Genomic DNA, 19,320 nt, shown 5'->3' with positions numbered 1-19,320 from the left:
AGCATATATAAGCAAACGATCTCTTCCACTCTGGATTTTGTCCCCCATCTAAGATCTCAGTCAACAACTTTTTACTTTCTACGTTAGTAACACTGTTTGGTTTTTAATAATTAACTGTATTGTGACATTTGTTGTTTCAATGACAGGGAGGACAGAGAAGCACGTTTCCTAGCTAGTAAAATGGGAATAGTGGCAGCATTTCGATCATGGGCAGGTAAGATTTTTTAATTTGTTTGAAGCTGGATGATTGGAAGGAGAGTGGTTTGAGAGACAGTCTGTCTCATTTGATATGTCTGATTTCTATCAATGCCTTCCTACAATGCTACTAGCATGTTTTGGTATTGTAAAATTGTAGGACGCGCACATAGTTTTCTTTGACAAGACACAGCTTCCCCAACTCCCATATAGAATGCTTTTTAAGTTATTTAAGGTAGTACTTTGATGGTAGTTCTTGACATCTGATGGGTGAGAGGATGTTGAAAATAACATCATACTGTAAGAATTTGCCCTTGACATCATTCTGCCACTGTATATAAGAAATCTTTTCCTCTGTGAGGAGATACCACCAGAGTAGTTCCATTACCACCTGCTTCTACTAGGTGCCATAGCTGAAGCAAAATTGCAGATGGACAGAGTTTGGGATTTTTTGTGTAGAAGACACTTCTAAATTGAAAAAGCAGATTTTTTATTTTTTTCCCCTTCATTTTTCTAAATCCTGTCTCTGCAATATTGTAATACCTAACATGAAGGTACTGCCTTAAGGACTCATCACTCTTCTAGACAAGACAGTGTCTTGCAAATAAAGTTTATCAGTTGATATGATGATTTACCAAAACTGAGTAGGATTTTTGCAGGCTATACTTTGGAAAGATTTAAACTGTAGAGAAAGCCTTCTTCATTGTAGGTCTATTTGCTGTATCTTTTAATGTTCTGAAAATGCTCACTAAGCTTCTTTTAATATCCAGGTAACCTTCAAAAATTTTTTGCATGTGTTCTCACTTGTTCGGGGAGGAAGTTTGGGAAGTTTTTGATGACTTTGAAACTTCTAGGAAGCAGTTTCTAATGGCAAGGAAGATGCAGCAACTCTCCTCATACACTTAGAAATAATTATATATGCCTGAAACTTCAAGTGGCTGAAGAAAAATTGTCTTGGAATATATTAGTTGCCATGGCACTTCCACTGTTAAACAATTATCCTTTTTTATTACTTATGTTGGAGCCTAACATCTTAAATATTTTTAATATGAAAATGTCCTTACCCTGTCAGTCTTACCAAAGGACATGTAGCTAAACCAGACTGCAGGGTCTTAGTTTTCATTTTGGCTTTTTGCATGTTTTTTTGCATGTCTGTACTATCTGCCGTGTTACATTGTTCTGCTCTCCTGATTTTCCAGACTGGGTTATTCTTCAGAGCTGATGGTTACTATGTCCTTTATCCTCACAGGCAGTCATGTGCTTAGAGATAAAAACAGGCATGCAACAATGACTGCATGCACCCAAATCTGTTCCTGCATTTCATTTGGGATGTGGCCACTAGATGCTCTTGGAAAGACCTTTGAGGGGTGCATTTTGGAGCACGCTTAAGTGCCATTATTATTTACATGGCCGTATGTGCATGTCATTAGCTTTTGTGACATGAAGTTCTGAAATTCAGGACTTTAGTAAAGTTCATATAAAGCACCTGTCATTGAAGTTAAATTTATATTAGTGAAAATAAATAGGTAGATGACATTTTTCATTTTTTAGTTCTTTTTAAAGAATAACAGTTTGGGGTTTGTTTATGATCTGTAAGACAAAGTGGATTCTTTTTGTTCACTTAAAGTTGCATTTTGGAGAAGCTTGTTTATTTTCTGAATAGGATCTATCTAAATTTTAATTCTGTGAAGTACAAAGAAAAGTGGTCAAAGGAAATGAGCAGGATTACTGTCTTTGCAGCCACATTTTTGTTGAAGAGATGTATACAAATTGAGGCTAAAGATCAGTGTAAGCTGCAGGCATGTAACATTTAGGAACAGTTTGAAGGTTTTCCCTATTAATATTGAAATATTAAACTGATAAAAAATACAGTAGAAAAGGACCAAATTGTAAGAGAGGCTTTGAGGTTTTATACAAAGTTAAATCTACTATGTTGAAACTCTGGAGCTGAGCATTAGTCATTTAGGAAAAGATGGTTTAAAACTGTGCACAGAGAATGGTATTCCAAGTATGTTTAAACTTGCTGCTTAGAATTCATGTAGGTTAAAAGGAACTGAATAATTTGTTAGGCTAAGATACAGCTTTTGATGGAGAAACTTCTCACAGTTCTGCCAGGATGATTCAAATCTTTCAGGTTTAAGATTCATTCTTTACTGACAATTTTATCTTTTCTTTCTGCTATTTATTTAATAAATGTTGCTTTTGCAGATAAATTGAAAATACTGTGTACAGTAGAAAGAGCAAAAGTATCTATAGTTTTTAATGAAGAAGCAGATTTTTTTTTTAATTGAAGTTTTGTTTAATGTTATTTGTTGGAAAGGAGATAGCATGGTAAAGGTGAAAATGTTTATGGTTGGTAAGTTTTATTATCTGTACTCATACTCGAACTGGAAATAAAATTCAGTATGTTTAATGTTTTTTTTTTTTTTTTTTAATTTTTTATTTGGTGTGGGCATATTATTATTAAGTATTTGATGTTTTCTAGGTATTATCAGCCTGTGCAAACCTGGAAATTCGGGGATTCAGTCTCTTATTGGGGTACTCTGTATACCAAATATGGAAATAAGGGTAGGTGATAAACATTTACTACTGATGTAGGTATAATACTGGATATTTTACTTAAGGTATTCTTAAAAATTTAACAATTTAGTGGTTTAAACACAGACTCCAGTGAGACCGCTACCCTCAAGTTTATTTGATCACTGTGTTTAAGACTATAATTCCATTATAAAATTCCTGTGGGAATGGAAACACCCTGTATGTCTAAGAGCAGGGAATGGAGGAGAGAAAAATACATAAATTAATCTTCAGTCTGGTCACAAGTCAAAGCAGTTTCAGTAGCTGCAGTTATGAATTTAAAGCATAATAATCAGAGTTGAATTCGAGATAAATAAAAATGTTTCTTCGCAATTAGCAACCAAAAAGTTGATGGTTGCAGCAGTAACTGTTCTAAAAAATCTGTAATCCAAGTAGCTTGAATTTTCATAGAATTCAGAGTGACAATAAGGCACAGTTCTAAAGTAAACAAGCCTCTTCCTGTATTCTTTCCTCCAGATTATTTCAGTTTATGAATATAATCATGTTATAAAAAAAAAAAAAAAAAGACCCTGAAACAGGTTACACCAATTTTAGTACACTGTGGAAAATACTAACTGAAATATTAATAGTGAACAAAAGGACAATTTTTATAAATCTAAATTCTGTGTTTGTTTGGCTTTTTTGGTAGCGAGGTCTGCTTGAAGTTCTCTATGATATATTTCGCCTTCCTCTCCCTGTTAATGCAGAAGAATTTATTGAGGCACTTCTCAGTGTAGGTGAGTATTTAGAACCAGTTAACATAAGAATTCTGTCTATTAAGCTCTTCTATTAAATTTTAACTTAACTTCACTGTCTCCTCTGTATGGTAAATTATGTCAGTATCGCCTGTTTCATCAATGAATTCATTGGGTGCTCTGAAGTGTTGTTCAAAATTCTTTATCAGCTGTTAAGTGTTGTAAGTTTGATAAAGATCAGCAGTGGTGCATAATGGAGCCTTTACACAAATGACTGTGTAAACACATTACTACAAGTTTGACTTTCTTGAACTGTTCAAAGAGTTAGTGAATGTTACAGAAAAGTTACTGAACAGAGTATTTTCTATATATTGTGCATGTGCTAGTCATCTCCACTGCACTTAACCACACTTTTCCTAGGGCAGGTGTATGCTTTTTCATGTCTTTATATTTAGCAGAGTTAGGTTTTTATCTTTAGAATTACTCTGTTCTAAACCGAAGAGTATCCTCTGCTTTCGTTCACAGTGTCAAAGTATGAGCCCAGAAGGAACAAGTTTCAGCCTGTAACATTCCAGCAATTCTCCAAACTAGTTGATTATAAAACTTTAATCCTTATTACACATTTATAAGTAAATATATTGGGTTTTCTTGCAAACTTGCTACTTTGCAGCATATGGATGTAAATTTTAAATTTTTTGGTGTAACAGTGTTCTGTGTTAAACAAGTTTAATGTGTTTATGAATTGGAAATGTCATTATAGTAATAGACGCTTGGCTACCTCTTTGTCGTAGCTTTAAAGTTAGCTTTAGTTTGTTCAGGAGTATGTATTAGACAACTTCCTAGAGATCCTTTCTGACAAATTTTTCTGCAATTTGAAACCTCAAATAATTTTTATTTTTTTGCAAGAAGTGTTATTTGCATATTGATAACCATTAAAATAACACTATGAAATCCTGTGTTATAATTGCCATTGTCCATATTGTCCTAGATCCAAGCAGGTTTCAGGACTGTTGGAGACTTTCTGATGGCTTTGTAGCTGCTGAAGCTAAAACTGTATTACCCCATCGAGCCAGGTCAAGGTGAGCATTTAATGAGCTTACTGTAAACCCTTGTTTCTGTTTTGTGGTGGTGTTAGCAAAGTATTTGTTGTTTTTCTTGGAGATACCCTAAGAAACTAACTTTCTAAACTGTTTCCATACCCTTTTTTTTTTTTTTCCTTAGGCCTGATCTCATGGATAATTATTTGGCGTTAGTGCTTTCAGCTTTTATAACCAATGGACTTCTAGAGGTAACTGATGACGTTTGAGTAGATGCCTCCTACTTTTAACATATAAATGTTAAAATGTTATACATTAAGTGTTGTAATAATTCTTTAACTTTTTGAAGGGTCTGGTTGAAGTGATCACAAGTAGTGATGACCATGTGTCTGTTAGAGCAACTATCCTTTTAGGAGAACTTTTGCACATGGTAAGTAGAACTTGTGCTGAGAATAAGTAGTATCAGTAGCTAGTTGCAAATACATATTTCCAGCTATAGCTTTGAATTTGTGTTACGAATTTAGAACATCTACTTTTCATCAGAATAATGGGTCGATCTACACTGCATCTTTTGGCACTTCATACATCAAAACCAGGAAGGCTGTTTGGAAAGTATTGAAAGTGCTACAGGCTCTGCTCCAAGGATAATCCTCAGCTCTCAGACTCTCACCAGTACATTTCATTGCTGCAGTAGCTAGTTGTGTTTTAAGCTGGAGTCCTGCAAAGTCACATATCAGTTACTGTGTTTGGGAAAAGGACTTGCTGATTTTTGCTTTCCTCAGAATGATGGTAGCCCTCAGGCAGTATGTTTAGCTCCCTGCCTCACAGGCTAGGCAGATGAAAACTTTTCTTTACATTCAGCTTGATGTGGGTGGGGCACTTGATATTACTCATTCAGGCAACTACAACTTGGCAGTGCTCTATTAGCACTGCTGTGGGTAGCCCATGATACAGAGAAGCCAAATGGACCTTCCTTTGCTCTGCTTCCCTCAACCTAATGTACCTTTTACGGTAGCTTCTCTCTCTTAATCTATTCTGGTATAGAGATGATACTACTGTTTTCGTATATGCTCCAGTGCTACCTTTCAGCCTCACAAGGAGCTGTTAGTCATATGTGAAGTGATACGATTTACCTTTCTTGTGAAACAGTTCTTTTATTTCATCCTCTCTTGATGGCAAGAATAGTATATGCAGCAGAGCACTTCTTGCTATTATTTGGAAAAGAAGAGTTTAAACCCCCTCCACTTTATAAGAGATGGTAAAATTGCAAAATACAGCTTTGTCTTGCAAAAATTTGAATGTGAGTTACCAGACGTAGTCTGCAAATTTAGACTGTCGACTCATTTCATTGGTGGTTAATTGTCCAAAAAAGAATGGGCTATTACCACAGTGATTTCCAACATTTAAGCTCAGCAGCATGGGTCACAATCACAACAGATCTGTTCTTTAGCCTTTTCAGTAATTTTTCCTTAAATAATTGGTGAAATTTCTTGAGTAGTCAGTCAGCCATGTAGTTTAAAAAGAGGTATTTGTAATAACTCTACACTATTTTCCTGTTACTGACATTTGAGTATGCTGGAAAGCACAGGTATTTTTTTGGCTTTTTGTAGAGACAGTTTGTTAGTCAGAGGTAACTGTTTATCAAAATACTGAACAAATGTTTGTACTTCTATTTAATGTAAGAGATTGAAGTAATTATTTTCATTATCCTTTTATTTCCAAAAATACTTGCCTGTTTCCCAAAATAAAAGCAATTAAATATCTAATAGCTTAGGAAGTTAATTTAGTTAATGAGGGTTTGGGATTTTTTGTTTTGTGGGGTTTTTTGGTTTTGTGCAGAAAGATTTTAATAGAAATCATCAGCTTAAATTGTGTTTCTGGTTTTAGGTATGTTTGTACTTTTATACATAAGACATCAGGATATTTGATGCTTTGCATGTTTTTACACGTTAACACTTAAATTAGAAAACTCTGAAATCCAAAATTGTCTTAAGTCATTAGTGAAAGTATTGTGAAAAGTGTTAAGTTCTTCAAATGTTGATCCTAAACAGATGGCTTGAAAATGTAATAAGTTATTCTAACTGGTCTTCTGTTGTTTTTAGGCAAACACAATTCTTCCTCATTCTCACAGCCACCACCTGCACTGCTTACCAACACTAATGAACATGGCAGCATCTTTTGACATCATGAAAGAGAAAAGACTGTAAGAATTCTAAGTTTCACTTAAAAGCAAAAATATTTACATCTTCTTTTCCCCCTACAGATGAATGAAAACCTACAAGTTTTCTGGTGGCTGAAACCATTGCTGTCTTTACATAAAAGCAAACAAATTCATGTGTATATAAATGCTGCCTGATCTGCTTGCTTTTGTTTGTACGAGACAACTTAAATTCAGTGTTTTTGGGGGAAGGGGGTTCTAACATTAAATTGTAGGAAATGTCTTTGTTAATTACTCATGCCATTCCAGGTCTCCCTTGTCACATCAGTATGCTGATAAGCATATCGTAACTTTCTAAGTAAAATATTGTTCATTTTGTTGTCAGGACATAAATTACAGAATCTTTCTGAAATACTACTGTGTAATAAATGCTGTTTGTAGAGTGATTCAAAGAAACTTGGTGTTCTTCTGCTCTTTCTTTTGAAAGTTTCTTATGCCAATAGAAGATTTGGGTAGGTGATAACAGTTATTTTTCAAAAAAGGCATAGCTGAAACTCCATCACAGTAGATTTCACTTGGACAAAGTTGTGGGATCAGAGGAAGGATGAAGAGCAGATTGGATGCGTTTGTGGATTACCTGAATTTTTTTTTTTTTGCATTTTGACATTTGTAGATGTACCTGATAGAGTAGTAAGGCTTCCTGGTTTTGTTGGAAGAAAGTGATTTTGTACAAGTAATGTTTTTTTTATTTGGGGATCTTGGTTTTGGTCAACACTTTGTGTTGTTTCATAGTCGGGAAAATTGTAAGCCCTGTTACAGATTAAATTTAAGTAATTTAGATAAGTGACCAAATCCAAAGGTATTTTTATTTGAAGATAATATAAATAATAATAATATAAGCTCCCCTATGAGAATTCTTGTTTATGAGGAAAAAAGGTAGACTTACCTCCTCATTTTAGACTTCCTTACTTTATTTTGCTCAGCAGGTTTTTTTCTGCTACCGCTATTTTGTAATTAACAGTTTATGTCCTTGTCAACTGTCATTTCTATTACTACTTATCTTTTCCTGGAAAACTTCTTACACACTATTGCTGAACTGTTTAGATATAAGGAATGGAAAACATACTACTTATGCTACTGCCACCCTCCAAGGGTGGGGGAGGGAGGGAAAGTGGGGTGGGGAATCCAAAACCCATAGACAACAGAATTTACAAGAATTACTTTGTTAGTCAAAGTTGAAGCTAGCTCACTCAAGGTTTAACTTTACTGCAGAATGTTGTTCTACTGTGGCATCTCACAATACTTTATCAACTTTAAACTTTACGCTGTCATCTGTGAACTGTGATATATCCCTCACTACTAGAAATTGTAAAAGATCATTTTCTGTATAATTTCAGTACAAGACTGATGCCTGTGGATGTGTGAAAACTTGTATTAAGAAAATTATGTTCTTATTTGCTTCAGATTTAGTGGTTCTTTCTTGAGCTGTGTTTATTTACTTAAGATACAGCAGTGGTGCTATTGGGTAAGTTGCCAAATACTGATCGTGGGGTATTTTTCCTATTAGACGAGCAAGTGCCGCACTCAACTGCTTGAAACGTTTTCATGAGATGAAGAAAAGAGGACCTAAACCTTACAGCCTCCATTTAGATCACATTATTCAGAAAGCTATCTCAACGCACCAAAAAAGGGATCAGTACCGTGTGCAGAAAGACATCTTTATTCTAAAGGTATTACCATTACTGATTTTTCCAAACTGAATTTCACTTTGTATTTTGGAGACTTAGATCCTGCCCCCCAAGATTCACTCTGATTTAATTCAGTTATTTGCATGATTTCTTTGTGGTATTTTATTCATCTAATTTGTCTTGTTAGGTACTTGTGGATACTATATTGTATTTCTACAAACTGAGGAGCGAAATTACACTAAGGTTTGATGCCTTTTAGGACCAACTGTGATCTTTTACTATTAGATTATAACCATGCAATTTACTTGCAAATGTAAATTACTGTGGAGCATAGCCCTTTTAATGATTGTTACATGACTGGTAAGTGTATCATGTGACAAGACTGAAAAAAATGGTGCAAGGAAACTTACTGTAGTTTTTCATGTCTGTATTCCAGGATACAGAAGAAGCACTTGTAATGAATCTTCGAGACAGCCAAGTTCTCAATCATAAAGAGAATCTTGACTGGAATTGGAATTTAATAGGCACCATACTGAAGGTGAGCCTAAAAAGGGTGTGATACTAGTTTTACAAAATCGATTGACAGAAGTCTGCATTTCACATACAAGCTTTGATATTCAAACATTAATTCCATATGCAATCTCCTATGTTTTGAACTAATACAAATAATCCTGTATAATAGAGTTTATTATAAAATTAATTTGTTTTTACAAAATAAAAGAAGTATCTCTGACAGGGAGGGCATTATCTTAAATATATTTAAAGCACAGCTGTTAAGCAGAAAACTTTGAGGAAGTACTCAGTACAGCTTTCAAATCAAAATGGCTCCTGTCATTCGGTGAATCAAAGCCATACTTCTGTTGTTACCTCAAGTAACATTGTCTTACTGTCATCTTTACTGTGTTATAAAGATGCTCAAAGGACAATCAAGGGTTAATGGTGACAATGATAATCAATATTATATTAAAACAGTAATAGAAACTAAGTATTTCTGTTGACTGTGTATTATTTCTCTTTCCCCCACCCCCAGAGACTGATAAACTTGAGAGAGAGCAAGAATCTGGTACAAAGACCTGAATATGTGTATTAAAGTAACTTTGCTCCACCAAATTTCACTCTTCAGAGGCTTTTAACTGCAATTTACTGGATTGCTAGATACCCATGATGATTAATCAGATGGCTTTTTACCTTTGATTCAGTATTAAAGATATCAAGGAACTTTTTCAGAATCTTGTTCTTAAATAATCAGAGTAATACGTGGACTATGGAAGCTTTATGTAGTTGACCACTAAGGTGTTGGGGTTTTTTTTTACTTGAAATTTAAGTCAAGCTGCCAGTTTCAATGCTGTCTCAGACTTCTCTGGCAATAGATTTTCTAACTGTCCTGTCAAACTGTTGCTAATGTCTCAAAATCAGGGGATTTCTGTCTTTCAGAATGAAAAGTTTGTGTGCTTTCTGGTTTAATTCTAACCACTTCTATTTCTGTCAAAATGCACACCAGCATAAACTAAGATAATGTTATTAGGGTGGTCCATATTTAGTCCTTGAATGAGAAGCATCCAGATTCCAGTGTTTGGACTTGGCTGTCTTATGTTCTTCTTATCTTTGTCGCAGACTGTGGACAGCTGTGGAGCATCAGTTTTCTAACAATCCACTACTTGCATCTCATGTGGTCCTTTACTGCCTTTTTTACTTGCGTAGCTTGCTGAGCTGCTAAAAGAGCAGCAAAAATGGCAGTGGTCAGTATGGAGGAATTGCAACTTTGTCATTGACAGTAGAGCTTCATACTTTATCTGGCACTGTTACTAGTGTAATCAGTTCTACTAATCATTAAGTAGTGCACTTTATGTCTTTAGTGAAGTGTATCACTTAGGTAGGAAAGAAGAATGTTTTATGCAGTTTTTCTCCATCCGTTCTATGAAGATACTTACTAGTAGCAACAAAAATAGATCTGAAACCATAGAGACAACATATGGCTGTAAAAACAGAGGAAAATATAATAGAAAGGATAGGGTAGAGGAGAGAGTGGTGCGGCTTCATGTGATCCTTCTTAAAACATTCATGAAGAGTTTAAATACCATTTTAATAAGCAGTATTTAAATTAACTGTACAAGAATAATGATTATTTTAAAACAAATAATAGTGAAACTGCTACAAAAATTATTTCTCTATTATGCAGATCAATTTTTTTTATTTGCAGAGAAGAAACTGAAGAAACTTGTTAATTTTTCATTAGCTTTTCACAGTTTGCTCTTTTCATTAGTATTGCGGCCTTATACACATTGCATGTGACTGACATTCCCTGTCCTTTAGAAAAAAATTGAATAGTTCTTGGAGCAGGAAGTGTGGGGTTTTGAATAAATAAGGGGGTTTTATAGATAACATTAGATGCAAGAAAACTTACGCTTCTAATTATTAGGTAAATATATATTTAATAGTAATGAGAAAATTTTAGTGACTAATCAAGGACTGATGTACGGGTTTCATATAATGCTGTATTTGCTGTTTTTCTAGTGGCCAAATGTAAATCTAAGGAACTATAAAGATGAACAATTGCACAGGTATGTAAAAATTACATAGATCTCCTTTGCAGAGAAAAATTTGGAAAAACTGGATTTTAATATTGCAGTAAACTGTTCCTTGCGTATATCACATTTCTAAAACTTAATCTCTAGATAAGGAGCAAACCAGAAAATTAACATAATAAGGTTGCAGTATTTGCTTTAAATAAACAGGACTTTAAGCTTCAGTAGTTTATTTTCTATGCACAGATACTTTATATATTTATTCCCTTAACAAGCTTTGCAAACACCTGTTTCATTCTAAACCTTGAAGTATTACCTCTTTGATATTTAATACATTACTCTTTAACGTCAACACTTGACAAATTTTGACACAATGGGTCTACAGTTGTACATTTATATAGCTCAGCTTTCATCAAAAACTGAAAGGAAGTTATTTCTAGTTGCTCTTAATGGCAAGGAAAGCATCTGTGATTTGGGAGAAAGAAAACGTACAGCTCTGGTTCTTTTCATGTCTGTTTCTGTTGGCATTTAGACATTTTTATTTTGTGCATGTATGGTCATAGTGTTACTGTAATTAGTTCTTGAATGTGCCTTTTAACATGAATTTCAGAAATTTGTTTGGTGAAATTACTTTAGAGAGTAGTTCTGTTCTGCAGGCATGGAAAGCTACTTCTGCTGCTTCTGTGAAATTCCAAGTATTTTTGGTAGTGATGTGTTCATTTTATAGAAATACAGTTAATGCATGTGTCTACACATGTACGTGCATATACATATATATATATATACACTTGAGTATACACATATATGCACACATAAAAATGTGTTAGTTAATATATGTAACATATTCACTGCTAGCAACCCAGAAAAAAATTGATTTCATTTGACAAAACTTAAAGAAGCCCTCAGATTTTCTTATAATTCATCCTGTGTTTGGAGTTGGGATAGTGGCTTACTCTCACTTTAACGAAAGGCTTAGTGCTCTAGTTAAGTTTTCTTAATGTTCAACATACCTACCTTCAGACAGAACATTCTGTGTTATTTTTAAGCACTAGTGTGTGTTTATTTTTTGACAAAGAATTGGTATGAGGAAGCTCTCTGCTGAAGATTTATTTCTGCAATGCAAAACTCAAGCTATATATACCACGATCTCAAAAAGTCTGAGTCTGCATCTACATTTGCAATCGCTGTGTAATTCTACAGAAATGCTAAAGTGAGCTGAATGAAAATACTGTTGCAGAATAAATATGGCCTTTTCCTGGCAGACCACAAAAATGTATTTTTCACTTTAGTATTAACTAAAGTAGCTGAAGAAAACTCAGGTCACAAATTCTTGTTTTTCTCTTTTTAAGTCTAGATAGTATAGTCTTCAAAACTCACCACAGGCTAAACTGCAGCAAAATAAATTACAAGCATGAGAAGAAGGAAGCTATCTATGGCTTCCAAGAGTATAAAGGGTTTTAGTTCCTTTGCTTATTTTAAATCATGGCATGGAAAACCCTTCATAACATGCAGTACAGTCGCGTGTCTGAATAGTCGCATTACTGCTACCTGCTACTCTTCTTAATAACTTTTGTAAATTTTATTTCCAATAAACCAATTTAATGATAATGTATCTTTTCTACCAGCATCATTTTATACTGTGAGACTGTCCTTGTCATACTGAAAAATAGCTAATTTTTTTTACTTTCCATAGGTTTGTAAGGAGATTGCTGTATTTTTACAAGCCTAGCAGTAAACTGTATGCCAACCTGGATCTGGAGTATGCCAAGGCTAAGCAGCTGACTGTGGTGGGATGTCAGTTTACTGAATTTCTTCTTGAATCAGAAGAGGTAAGAAATGTTCAGCTCTTTAGAATTCGTAGTGCTACTGTATGCCACTTAGAGGAAAAACCTCAATTTTAGTAAAGACTTTGGGTGTTAAAGCTAAAATGAATAGTGTAATTAAGAAACATAACTTAAGATCTTAAATTACCCAGATGAGACACTGAGGAAGATGACTGTGTTTAAGTAGAAGTTTTATTAAATACAGCTTTATTAAATGCAACTTAGGCTTTGGAGTTCTTTTTATTTATGCTGTGTACATCCTTCCTTTCTCTACCTCCTTTCTTCTTGTGTGCTAAAGAATTTTTATGCCTTAGGTCAGAGCAGTATGTCATTGAACAGTCTTTTTCCTGGAAAGAATAGAATTGGTCCTGAAATGTCTCCAAGCTAAAGTCCTTTTATTTGCCTTGAACCTTTTTCTTTAGTCTGAATTGTGTTTTCTAGTCAGCCTTTCTCTTTTGTATCTGCATTGTGTTTGTACATTTTAAGAAAACTAAAATGATGGATTTCAGTAACGAGACACCGAGTTCTAGTAAATAGCATTTACTTTGTTTTGTTAGGATGGACAAGGTTACCTGGAGGACTTGGTTAAAGATATTGTACATTGGCTTAACTCTTCATCAGGAATGAAACCTGAGCGTAGTCTTCAAAATAATGGGTTATTGAATACCCTTAGCCAGCACTACTTCCTGTTTTTTGGTACTCTCTCTTGTCACCCTCATGGAGTGAAAATGCTTGAAAAATGCAATGTATTTCAGTGGTGAGTGGTTTTATTCTGTTTAAACTGTGCTTATGGGTATAATGAAAACTGTAACCTGCATGAGCAAAACCATCTGTAAAGATCCCTAGTTTGGCGGGGGGAGGGGTTCATTGGTTTTTTTTTGTTTGATTTGTTTTGTTTTGTTTTTTGTTTGTTGTGGGGGGTTAGTGGTTTTGGTTTGGGGTGGGTTTTTTTTGGGGGGGGGGAGGATTTGTTTGGGTTTTGTTAAGGAGGAGTCTTTTAGGCTGCCATTACTGAACAGACATGTGTGAACCTATCACAAAATTCAGTATCTGTCTGATGGAAATCAGTATCAGGAAGGATGGTACTGTACTGAAAAGATGGGGGGAGGAGGGGAAACAAGAACAAACAAACAAAACCCGCAAACCACTAAAAACTGGAAGGTATCATAGTCCTTGTGAATTGTGATGATTCATGTTGTACCTAAAATTCAGACTAATAGATTTGAATGAAGCTGTGAAGTTAAAATTTTCTTCAGGTCCGAATAAACAAAGATGTTTTGATATACTCGGGTTTTTTTGGGGTTTTTTTAATTGTTTTCATTGATTATTAGAGTGCAGTTTTTTCTACTAGTTTCAGAAAGCCTAGTTTACAGTAAAATCTAGACAGTTAATAGCACTAACTTTATGGCAAGCTAGAATAGTGCAGAATGTTTTACAATGAGGATTTGTGCACAGAGTTTCATGAACACTGTTATTCGTGCTCAAAGTCACTAATTAATGCAAACAAAATTATGACTGAGCAGTTATGAAAAAATGTTTATTTGGGGTCTTCCCCTTTGCAGTTCAGTGCATTATTTGTTCCCCATTTGACTCTAACAGATATAACAGGTTAGAGTTAACCTCATTTCATATGAGAACTTTGTATTCTGCATAGAAATTAAAGTCTAATTCAAAGTACTTAATGATCAGTACAATGCTGACTGAAAAATTAGTTCAAGTGGATTCAAATACTAATTTATTTTTTTTTATTCTCTCTTTTCCTTTCCCCCTTCCCCCCACCCCAGTCTTCTTAATCTTTGTTCTTTGAAGAACCAGGATCACTTGTTAAAATTGACTGTTTCTAGTTTGGATTACAGCAGAGATGGGTTAGCAAGAGTCATTCTTTCTAAAATCCTGACAGCAGCTACTGATGTGAGTTTGATTCTACTTACGTGCCACTGTTATTTGCCACTAGATGTTTATTTTGTTATTCAACGTGTATGACTTTATTTTTAAGCTATTATATATCCAGAAAAGTTTTTATTTTTGTGTTCAGAGAAATGAAACTCCTACTCATGCAACTTTTCAATTTGCTGTGAACTTCACACCATACATTTTGTTTGTGCTTAAGGAATTCAGCCATTCAAACAGGGGCTCAGAGCCCAATGTATGTATAAAGCTGGGATTATTTTTTCGTTTTAGCTGATTGTTTCAAATATATTTGCAGTAAATTTTACTTGCCATTTTATTGTCCCATCAGAGTAGTAAGTTCATATTTTCCTTCTCCAAACAGAAAATAATAATTGTTTTAACTATGTAGTAGCTATTTTGATTAATTCATGTTCAGGAATTATATTACAGGAAGTAAATATTGTGGTCTTTTGTTCTCTGTATCATACTTGGTAGAGTTACAGCAGTTACAAAGATTCATTCTAGACAGATTTTAACACTTGAACTACATAACACTGAATTATGCTTTTATGTTACTGTGTTATTCTGTAAGCTTAAGTTACCAAGTGATCATTTCAGCTCTTGTTCTCTTCTTTAATAATTACACTGCTAGTTGTCTATTCCAAGTACAAGGCGTACCACTAATGGAATGCAAGCCATTTCAACGTGGTTGTGCAGCCTAGGTCAGAGTTGCAAATCACTGTTCCACAGTCTTTCTTGATACATGTGGTATGTCAGTCCTGTCTCTCTTCCAAAAAATAAGCCTCTGTACATTGAATATGTGAAAATGTTCACATTTGAGTTGAAATAATGAGACAAGGTTTTGGAAATTTACTATGCACATTCACATTTGCTTCTCATTTTCTTTCAAGTGTCCAACCTGGGCCAATTCACCTATCTCTTGCAATACAGATAGTCACATGCATCTCAGCATGGATTGGTTCTATTTTAACATCTAAGAAATTTACTTGGTTATCTGTCATAGTCTTAAAGGTGTAGGGACTGAAGAACTGAAGAAAAATTTGGACATCTGATACTGGTTTTTACCAGCTATGTTTGTCTCAGCACAGATAAAACCTTTCTTAAGAAGCATACATTGTGAGGATTATTCTGTGGTTACTCCAGAACACTGCAAATTCTTGTAGATTAAGCCTGTTTGCATCTATTTTGCTTGTATTTTCTCTAACAGAAAATGGTGTTGAACAGTTCATGCTGTTTATTCAGTAAGTTTTGAACAGCAATACAGGAACTGTTCTGCTGTCACTTGTAGAAATTCATAGTAGTAAACCAAATGCTGGGAAACTCTTTATTTATAGAAAACACCACTTTTCTGTTTAGAAGATTTTTTAAGATGTTTTGAAGATCATATACTTTTAGGAAAAAAATTAAAATGTATTAACATAAATTCCCCAGAGGTTCTTATATTTGTTTGTTAATGTTTTCTGCAAAGCATTGCATAAATTTTTAAAAGAGTATACAGTTGAACTGACCATTTACAGGGTATTTTTCCTGCTAATTCTGATTTCTTCGTGGGTTGCTGTCACAGTGAATGGCCAATTGATAAGGAATTTCCAAGGAGACTTGCAATGAACAGATTATTTGTGATCTCAGACTCAAATTTCCCATTTAAGACAGAAATAGCTCTTTGGTAGACTGTAGTTTTAGTACAGGTGTGCATCACAGGTACTTGCTGTAAAATACAGTAATTGAAATGTATTTTTAAAACTGATAAATCATTAATTATGTTAACTGTTTTTCTTCTATTAACAAATGCATTTTCCTTGCTTTTGAAGAGCTGTAGGTTGTATGCCACAAAACACTTACGAGTGTTACTGAGAGCAAATGTGGAGTTCTTCAGCAACTGGGGGATTGAGTTACTGGTGACCCAGTTACATGATAAAAATAAAACTATTTCTTCTGAGGCACTTGATATTCTAGATGAGGCATGTGAAGACAAGGTGAGCATCCTTTCTCTTTTCAACCTCTTTTTGGTACACTATCCCATAAGCTATTCCCCACCCCTTTCCTCAGCAGCAAAGTAAAAGTATGCAAGAAGCTACTGATGGTTTCCTTTCTTGATTGTCATTGATGGACTTCATAATAGTTTATAGACCCCTTTGCTGAAAATGCTGCAGTATTAATGACAAGATAATGTAGATTTCTGGATTATGCCTACTTTTAAATATGAATTCAGACTCATTCAGCTATTTTGATAGTTATACTTTTTGTGAAAAGAATATATATTAAATGACAAAAGGTGCAGTACCGGAAGTAGACTTTTTAAGGAGGAGGTTAGTGCTGTTTGATACTTCCTTTTGCAAAAAACATCTTGCTTCTTTGCTGGCAGATTGTTGTAATTGTAGTTTTCTGAATTACGTAGTGCTCTGATACTCCCTATGCATTTTTAATTATTTTAGGCCAATCTCCATGCCCTTATCCAAATGAAACCAGCTCTTTCTCATCTTGGAGACAAGGGTTTACTTCTGCTTCTAAGGTAAATGTTGAATATGCTCTTTAACTTTACATTGTGGAAACAAGTAAGTGTTTGTTTTTTATTAAAATGATGTGATTTGTTTTAAGTGAAATATTAACTGTCTAATGTTACTTTACAGATTTCTGTCCATCCCAAAGGGGTTTTCATACCTAAATGAAAGAGGTTATGTAACAAAACAAATGGAAAAGTGGCAAAAGGTAATGCTAAGGATAAAAAGTGTGTTTGATAATAGGAGGAATGGTGTGAATATGCAGGTTAAGGTCAAAGATTCTTTAAAATATTGTCTTGCTAATGCCAATATATTTATTGCCTCAGTGACTTAATGATTTTGCTGAAGAAGGTTGACAGGGACTTATAGTTCCAAAGCTCCTCTATACATGTGTGCTTTTAATTTATCTAGGCCTTTTATATAATTTGGATATTTCAGCAAATATTTCAGGAAGAAATATTTCAGGAGTTTAGTGACTTTCTAAATGGTTGTTGTGTTAAGGTCTTACCTGGAGAAGTATGTAAAGGAATACTACTCTTCAAGATACCTGTTATCTCTGCTTATTGCTAATTAAAGTTAAATCTAGACCTCATGAAGATATAATTAGTTTGTGCTGTTAGGAAGTGAATAAGAACACAAGACCATTAAGAAAAATGCATCATTGCCATGAATAGAATAAAACTCTCCATACATTATTTTCTTTTCATAATTGATTATAAGTGCTTGGTCTCATTCCTACAGGTAACTTATAACTTGTTTATAAGCTAGCACTTTTGTAGGAATACTGAAGTGCATGATGGCCTGTTGGGATTCTTCAGGTTAAAATCAGATGTGAAGTATTTCCTTCTTTCCTTCCTTTTTTAACAAATTCACGGAAATAATTATGGTATGAATTGTCAACTCTGCAAACTCATTGTATGTATGAAGAGCAGTAATTTGGATGAGCCCCACCTTCAGATCATAAAAAAATTCAGCCTTCCTTAAGGAGGACTTCAATTATTCCTTCCTTATAAATTACCATACTATAAAAACATAAGCAACTAAATGTATTGCATCAACCTGTGTCTTGTTTTAGGAATATAACTTAAAGTATGTTGAATTGATTGAAGAACAACTAAATGAAGCACTTACAACATACCGCAAACCTGTTGATGGTGATAACTATGTTCGTCGGAGCAACCAAAGGTAAATTTTGGAAAATGTGTCTTTGGGCCTAAGGTGGTGGGACTGATTGAGAGAGCTTTAAACTAGAATCTGGGTGGATAGGGTGTAGCAAGAAGATTGCACTATGTAAGCCAAGGGTTGTTAAGGCATCATTTGAGAGTGGAAGGGCTAGCGGGGACATTTATGCTGCTCCTGGGAGCACGGGTGGTGAACTGGAAGTGGTGGCCAGTTTGTAGAACTATGATATCATTGGTCTTAGCGAGACTTGGCGGAGTGAGTCCCACAATGAGAGTGCTGGGATGGAGCGCTACAGGCTGTTCAGAAAGGATAGGCAGGGCAGGCAAGGTGGAGGTGTTGCCCTGTATGTAAGGGAAAGGTTTGACTGTACAGCACTTACAGTTAGTGGTGATGTGTTTGAGAGCATCTGGGTGAGGATTAGGGGGATGGAAAACAAAGGAGATATTGTAATGGATGTCTGCTACTGATTGTTCAGCCAGGATGTTAGCATTGATGAGTTACTCCATAGGTATTTAGGAGAAATTTCTGGTAGCCCTTGTCCTTATGGGGGATTCAACTTCCTAGACGTGAAGGGGAAATATCATACTGCTATAATGAGCAGGTCTTGGAAATTCTTGAAGTTTGTAGGAGATAAATTCTTGTCAAAAGTGCTCACTGGGCCAGCTAGGAAAGATGCCCTCCTAGAGATGCTGTTTGTGAATAGAGAAGGACTTGTGGGGGATGTGATTGTAGGTGGTTGTCTTGGCCACAGTGATCATGAAATGGCTGAGTTTAAAATTTTCAGTGGAATAAAAATAACAGCAGAGTTGCTACCCTGGACTTCAAGAAAGCAAACTCAGGAAGCTATTTAGCAGAGTACCCTGGGAGTCTGCTTTTGAGGTATTAGGAGTCCGTGAGTGCTGGTCTGCTTTTAGGACCTTTTGAAAGCAGAGGAGCAGGTAATCCCGTTGTGTTGGAAGTCGAGGAAGCAGGGCAGAAGACCAGCTTGGCTGAACCGTTTGCTCCTTGTGGAGCTCAAGAGGGAAAAG

General features: G+C 34.9%; 1 protein-coding gene across 1 annotated transcript in view; it reads left to right on the top strand.

The window, feature by feature from the left end:
* Positions 1-18,299, top strand: part of LOC104404785 (rapamycin-insensitive companion of mTOR) — a gene marked incomplete at its 5' end in the record, with an annotated part of 41,020 nt that extends 22,721 nt beyond the window's left edge. Inside the window, 17 exons of the mRNA XM_010013310.1 lie at positions 147-214; positions 2,681-2,763; positions 3,422-3,509; positions 4,456-4,546; positions 4,689-4,755; positions 4,854-4,934; positions 6,607-6,707; positions 8,230-8,392; positions 8,787-8,888; positions 10,865-10,911; positions 12,569-12,704; positions 13,256-13,455; positions 14,483-14,609; positions 16,421-16,585; positions 17,045-17,121; positions 17,240-17,318; positions 18,186-18,299. Of these exons, the coding sequence (XP_010011612.1) occupies positions 147-214; positions 2,681-2,763; positions 3,422-3,509; positions 4,456-4,546; positions 4,689-4,755; positions 4,854-4,934; positions 6,607-6,707; positions 8,230-8,392; positions 8,787-8,888; positions 10,865-10,911; positions 12,569-12,704; positions 13,256-13,455; positions 14,483-14,609; positions 16,421-16,585; positions 17,045-17,121; positions 17,240-17,318; positions 18,186-18,299 (1,789 nt within the window). The remainder of the gene's footprint in view (positions 1-146; positions 215-2,680; positions 2,764-3,421; positions 3,510-4,455; positions 4,547-4,688; positions 4,756-4,853; positions 4,935-6,606; positions 6,708-8,229; positions 8,393-8,786; positions 8,889-10,864; positions 10,912-12,568; positions 12,705-13,255; positions 13,456-14,482; positions 14,610-16,420; positions 16,586-17,044; positions 17,122-17,239; positions 17,319-18,185) is intronic.
* Between the last annotated feature and the right edge of the window lie 1,021 nt (positions 18,300-19,320).

Source organism: Nestor notabilis, unplaced genomic scaffold (assembly GCF_000696875.1).
Source record: "Nestor notabilis isolate BGI_N333 unplaced genomic scaffold, ASM69687v1 scaffold7214, whole genome shotgun sequence".
In the NCBI taxonomy this organism is placed as follows: Eukaryota; Metazoa; Chordata; class Aves; order Psittaciformes; family Psittacidae; genus Nestor; species Nestor notabilis.
The sequence above is the reverse complement of the archived record's forward strand: the minus strand, read 5'-3'. Positions and strand labels throughout refer to the sequence as shown.